At 38.9% G+C, this 6,000-nt stretch overlaps 2 protein-coding genes across 2 annotated transcripts; one reads left to right on the top strand and one right to left on the bottom strand.

The window, feature by feature from the left end:
- Window positions 1-204: 204 nt before the first annotated feature.
- On the bottom strand, window positions 205-1,483 carry JH06_0885 (hemerythrin-like metal-binding protein; the record flags this gene model as incomplete). The annotated part of the gene is made up of 8 exons (XM_014673505.1): window positions 205-357; window positions 390-420; window positions 484-739; window positions 770-846; window positions 875-1,131; window positions 1,164-1,248; window positions 1,280-1,384; window positions 1,416-1,483. 8 exons carry the CDS (start codon window positions 1,481-1,483, stop codon window positions 205-207), a joined length of 1,032 nt encoding a protein of 343 aa, XP_014528991.1.
- A 1,156-nt stretch (window positions 1,484-2,639) lies between these two features.
- Window positions 2,640-3,722, top strand: JH06_0884 (fructose-bisphosphate aldolase; the record flags this gene model as incomplete). The annotated part of the gene is made up of 1 exon (XM_014673504.1): window positions 2,640-3,722. The coding sequence occupies one exon, from the start codon at window positions 2,640-2,642 to the stop codon at window positions 3,720-3,722; it is 1,083 nt and encodes a 360-aa protein (XP_014528990.1).
- Window positions 3,723-6,000: the final 2,278 nt, after the last annotated feature.

Here is a 6,000-nt window from a genome sequence, read left to right as displayed (position 1 = left end):
ATTGTAATTAGGATTCGTTGGTGTTATGGTCTTTTGAAGAGTCTTATGAACTGGGTGAAATGAACTGTTTGTTGACTCAAATGAACCATTCTTTGTATATTGTTAAGAAACATGATTCTGCAACTGTGTTTACAGTTACACACTGAAATCACAATGCATTACCAGCGATTACGCTTTCGTCAAACACTCTTCCACCATTCTCCTCTACAACTTATTCATCTCATCATCACCAACATCCATAGTACGAATATGATTCGTAAGCCAGTTAATCATATAATCCAATGTTTGTTTACTCAACACCCCATTACTTTCAATACCAATCTCCTTCTTAAGATTCACTATTGTATTCAAGAAATCCTTCAAATAAATGACATTCCAAAAATAATTACGATATGTTGAGCCTTATGAAGATCTCGCTCACTATAATTCGTTATGTTAAGAACCAGCATTCATCAAGATCAAGGATATGGATTGTTCATAAACAGCATCTCCTCTTCAGTGAAGTGGATACAAGTATAATCACACAAAGCATCCAAAACATCATCAAGATTGATCTGCATAGTGTTCTTTGTACATACATGAATCAACACATTCACAATTGTTAAAAGCCATTGGTGTTGGTTATCCACCAAATTGTACCCAGTTCCCAGTAATCCGTTACTCCAATCGATGAACGGCTGACCCAACTGAAGCATGGTTTCACGAATGGAGAAAGTACCGAAATGGTTCTTGTTGACAACTACAACTCAGGGAAACAAGAAATACAAACGATTTAGAGAAACAAAGGTCTGAAGAATCTTTGAAAGGACATCTGTCCAGGACTGACTTGTTGTTTCAAAAGAACCTCTGAGTAACAGATTCAGAAGAATCATACCCCATACAATCTGAAAGAACATTCATAATGATAAAAGCGATATCCGAATATAAAGAAGCATCGATACCATATTGGATATTGAGCCTATTAACGATTACAACAACAGCTGCGTCAATATCCTCTTGTGAAGTATAAGGAGCAAGCTCCAAAATAGGGTTAATCAACAGCGCATCAAAAAAGGAATGTGCAACTTCTGATTGGAGGATGTCGCTTGTTCGAAGATGTTGGCTAGCATCACTATCAATACGTAAATTATCCTATACCATAATAAAATAAGATAATAGTGTACACGGAGAAAGCGTGGAGACAAAACCGCCAGACGATAGAATAGTTGCCTATACAAGAATTCAGCTGGTGATAGTGAATATCCAAATCTAGTAATAATAAAGTTAAAAGACTCCAAACGCCCGAATTCGCTGAAAGACAACTTGATCTCCTCTAGATAGAATGGAAATCGATGATTTACAAACAGATATCGTTGCGTGTGTTACAGCATGATTCGGGTTATACCTACTGACTCATCTACATGTCACACATGTACCAGGAAGGGAGCACAAATTCCTTATTTACAGAGGTAATTGTTCCATCCCCTGAGAACTGTTGACCCATGAGAAAAAACTTATAGCAATCGAGTGTAATATTCGTATGATTTCATTTAAAGAAGGATAGTAAGGGGACCAGCCAGAACTCAACTCTGCAAAGAGGCAGAGCACCAAGTTTAGGCCGTTCCATACCCTTTCAAAAATAGGTCGTAATCTACGATGCCTCCATTATCAGTGGAAGCGTTAGTTTCCTTACTCATTAGTTTGAGGCTATTTAATTATTTGTCTAGTGATTCCCCTCCCTCAATAATATATTCTTTTTCATTATGGGTGTCAAAATTTACTCCGATTGAAATCTATTTCAACAAACAGAAAGCAGAAAAGTCGAAAAGGTAAAATAGGAAAATATCATTATTGGCTTTTAACGCAAGCTAATTCTCTGCGTGCTTTCATTACATACTCATCAAATATACGCTTCATATTATTCTGCTGCTCAATCAGATAGGCATGATCAGAACAACAATGCTGCATGGCATACTCGAATCCGTACCAAAAGAAAAAAGACTCTATACCACAACCGTTGCGTAATGATTCTGGAATAGATGAAGCAAAAGGATCACTCTACAGTCAAATATGGCCAAGATAAGTACATTCTGACAATAGAGTAACCGGATTTGATTCACATCACTCAGAGCACCTCTTGAACACTCCAACAAAGACACATCAGGGACATCACTTTCTGCCACTGATACATCCGAAACATCTTCGGCAAGAGCAAAGTAAGATGATTTCAGACTCATAAATGACTGTAGCATTGAATCCACCCAGTGGAGGAAAGTAGAAACAAGAATTCGTATACTATTGAGACAACGAGCGAACAAAGATCTTATAAGGATCATTTCCAGCTGAAACAGAAAAAGTGAATGATCGGAATAAACGTTTTACCAACTTGTAGATTACATGGAAATAGTCCTCAAATTCAAATTATTAAGTGTGTGTACAGGTCATGTACTGGTGCTTCACAATGGATCCATAGTCTATTGGAAATGGTAAGTCCTTTCGTGTAGAGAATAGTCAACAAATAGAAGGTTCGAGAAGGGGGATGAGTTGGCAGTGGTCTATGCAATGACTGGTGATAACCCTTTCTGTCCAATCATCTTTTATTGCGATGATCGCCCTGCTCAAACCCCTCATTTGATCATTTTTTCTTTATTAATCGTAAAATGTCCGGAGCTATGAGTTTCCTTCATCCTGGTGTCCTCACTGGTGATGAAACTATGAAGTTGTTCAGATATGCCCAAGAGCAGGGTTTCGCTATTCCTGCTGTGAATTGCACCACCAGTGACACTGTGAATGCCTGCCTCGAGGCTGCTGCTGCTGTCAATTCTCCTATCATCATCCAGTTCTCTAACGGAGGTGCTGCTTTCTTCTCTGGAAAGGGTATCAAGACTGATAAACCCCAGGGTCAGGCTATTATGGGAGCTGTGGCTGGAGCTAAGTATGTGCATTCTGTTGCTGCTTCTTACGGAGTGGCTGTTGTCCTTCACACTGATCATTGTGCTAAGAAGTTGCTTCCTTGGCTTGATGGCTGTTTGGAGGCTTCTGAGGAGTACTATAAGGAGAATGGAAGAGCTCTGTTCTCTTCTCATATGATTGATCTTTCCATTGAGAGCATGGATGACAATCTGGCTCTTACTTCCCAGTATCTGGAGCGTTGCAACAAGCTCGGAATCCTTTTGGAGATGGAGATTGGTGTGACTGGAGGAGAGGAAGATGGTGTTGATAACAGTGGTGTGGAGAACTCTCGTCTGTACTCACAGCCTGAGGATGTGTTGAAGGTGTACACGACTCTTAGTAAGATTACTCCTCGTTTCACCGTTGCCGCTGCTTTCGGTAATGTCCATGGAGTGTATGCTCCTGGTAATGTGAAACTGCATCCTGAAATTCTGCACAATGCTCAGAAGTACATTAAGGAGCAGCTCCATCTGACTGAAGACAAGCCTGTGATGCTTGTGTTCCATGGAGGCAGTGGTTCTCTTCCTAGTGAGATTGATGTTGCTGTATCTGCTGGTGTTGTGAAGATGAACGTGGATACAGATACTCAGTGGGCTTTCTGGGATGGAATTCGCAACTATTATCAGAAGAATGAGGATTATCTGCAAAAGCAGGTGGGTACTTCTACGGATCCTACTCATCCTAACAAGAAGTTCTACGATCCTCGTGTGTGGCTGAGAGAGGCTGAGAAGTCGATGGTGGAACGTATTAAGCTTTCTTACAAGGCTCTTCACGGAGAGAATCGTAACTAACCGACGTGAGTGTCATTTATCTTCTCTTTGTCTGTTTGTTATAAAGTGTTTAACTCAAACATAGAAACTGTAAGTCTTATAACCAGGAATCTGTTTGATAAAATCAGTAACATCCTCTGAGAGATTCCCTGTTTCATCTAGTAAAGCGACTGTTGGGTATGTAGAGAAGGTCACTCCACTTGGAGCTTCATCTCCTTCATCTTGTATATAGGCTCGTACCAGTAACTGAGATGATGTTACATCCTCCGATTCTCTTTCCTTTAATAGACTGCAACAATAACAATCGAAATAGTCACAGTCTTTGAAACGATGATAGAAATAGGGAAGGAAAGAAGAAGAACAACTATGTTAAACCAATGGAATGCGTTTACAGCATAAAGAGAGACCGTTCGGTTGGAATCAACTGTTTTCTTTCTTCTGAAAGATTTGAATTCCGTAGAATACGCCCAGCTTCTTCAATTGCATGGTAGCACTCTTTTAATCCAAATGAGTCTTCGATTTGCTTCACATTGTCCTTCGTATAGGCAGGAAGTCCATTCTGTGATATTGGTTCGGGAATACAATAAAACTAAAATGAAAAGAAAATAAAATGAAGACAATTGTTTGCACAGATGAGAGTGAATCATCGTTTTGTGGAAGAATCCGTGAGCTGAGACAATTCAATGTAATGAGTTCCTTGAAGCTCTTTTTGTCTAGTCATCATATTGTGGATAATATCAAACCCGATTCATTGAGAATCACTTGATTGTAGCCCGAGTATAAGTTCATCAGAAGAGAAGCTACAACTGAGTCTGATGACATGTTGAAGATGGATCCCTGGCGATCTGCAAAGAGTGAAGCAAAAAAAGCCAACGAAACTTGATTCGCGTAAAACGATTCTCTCTGTGCCTTCTAAAGGAAACAAATTTGATCATGAATACATCAATACAGAGAAAAGAGTTACGAACAAGACTATATACAGTAGAATCACCCTTCAACGAGATCTCTTTTCCTGCATTCTTTTGTCTACATTACAATAACACGTTTGTAAATACAGTTGAGACAGTTCATGAAGGAAAATTGCTGATTCATCGTGATCAGCGATTCGCCCAAACTCCAATTCTCTCTGTTCAAGAAAATTTTGAAACGATTCACCTGATCCTCTATATTCAATATATAGAAATTATGATACATGTTCTTGTTTGTGAAAACAAGGGAAGAAATCTGTCGAAACTGGACAGTCCAACAACTGGACAGCTTCCAATTCAAATTCTTTATCGCAGGAATCATTCCTCCGTTGTTCTGAACGAATCGTCTTAGTATAGAAATAAATTATATTCTTGGAATTCCCTATTTCCCACATGATTAACAAGTCTCCCTAATGACAAAGTAGAAAACCAATTCAATGTCATGACCGGGATCAAATAGGGTCACTACTAAAGTTCAATAAAAGCAAGTGATTCATTTCCTATTTGCGATGAGTCATTTTTCGTTTTTATATATCTTTTTAATAATATTGGTTGTACCCATCTTCTTCTACAGATATTACTATCTTCATACCTGTATGTTCACATTTTTCGAACTATTGTATAGATATAGAATCCCACTTACGGGTATATCCAGTTGTGAGTAATTTAATTGTTTCAAATGAGATTTCAACGAATCGGCCTTTGGTGGTTCTTCAATGTGCTAATTTATCAGATGAACTGATGTCAACTCTTTCGGAGTTCCAAACTTTCAATCTAACTGTGTATGTTGTCATAAGTAATGGCACGTTTTTGGATCCATCAACATTGTGGGAGTCTTCTCATGCAACAGGAGCCCGTTTAGTTCGCTGTTCACCTGAAATGTGTAGTCACTTTGTGTATTCGCTAATAGCCTATGAGGGATCTGATAATGTTGCTATTATCCAAACAGCGAATCTCTCTTCTACAGCTCTAAAGAAAGCCCTCACTGATATAATTTACTCAAAACCCTATTCTTCAGACTCTGTAGGTGTTTTTTCCTGTTCTAAAGTCCGTCAACTCATATCGGATCCGTGCTTTTCTGTTGAGTATTCTTCGTTTGATGTGATTTCCCGCATTCGGGATTTTGAGAAGTTGGGTCCTTCAAATTGTTTGCCTCGAGAAGAAGCGAATAATACGACTGCAGTGGTCTTAACGGCATTCAAACGCAACTATTTCTCTCATGTGTTGACAAGTTTATGTACTCAGACCCTCGTTCCCAGTATCATCATATTCATTCAGAATATGGCATTTATATCGATTAATCGAGAAATAATACCAGCAGAATGCAAGGT

This window comes from Blastocystis sp. subtype 4, assembly GCF_000743755.1.
Source record: "Blastocystis sp. subtype 4 strain WR1 chromosome Unknown seqid_0039, whole genome shotgun sequence".
Taxonomy (NCBI): Eukaryota; class Bigyra; order Opalinata; family Blastocystidae; genus Blastocystis; species Blastocystis sp. subtype 4.
This window is presented reverse-complemented; position numbering and strand designations above follow the sequence as displayed.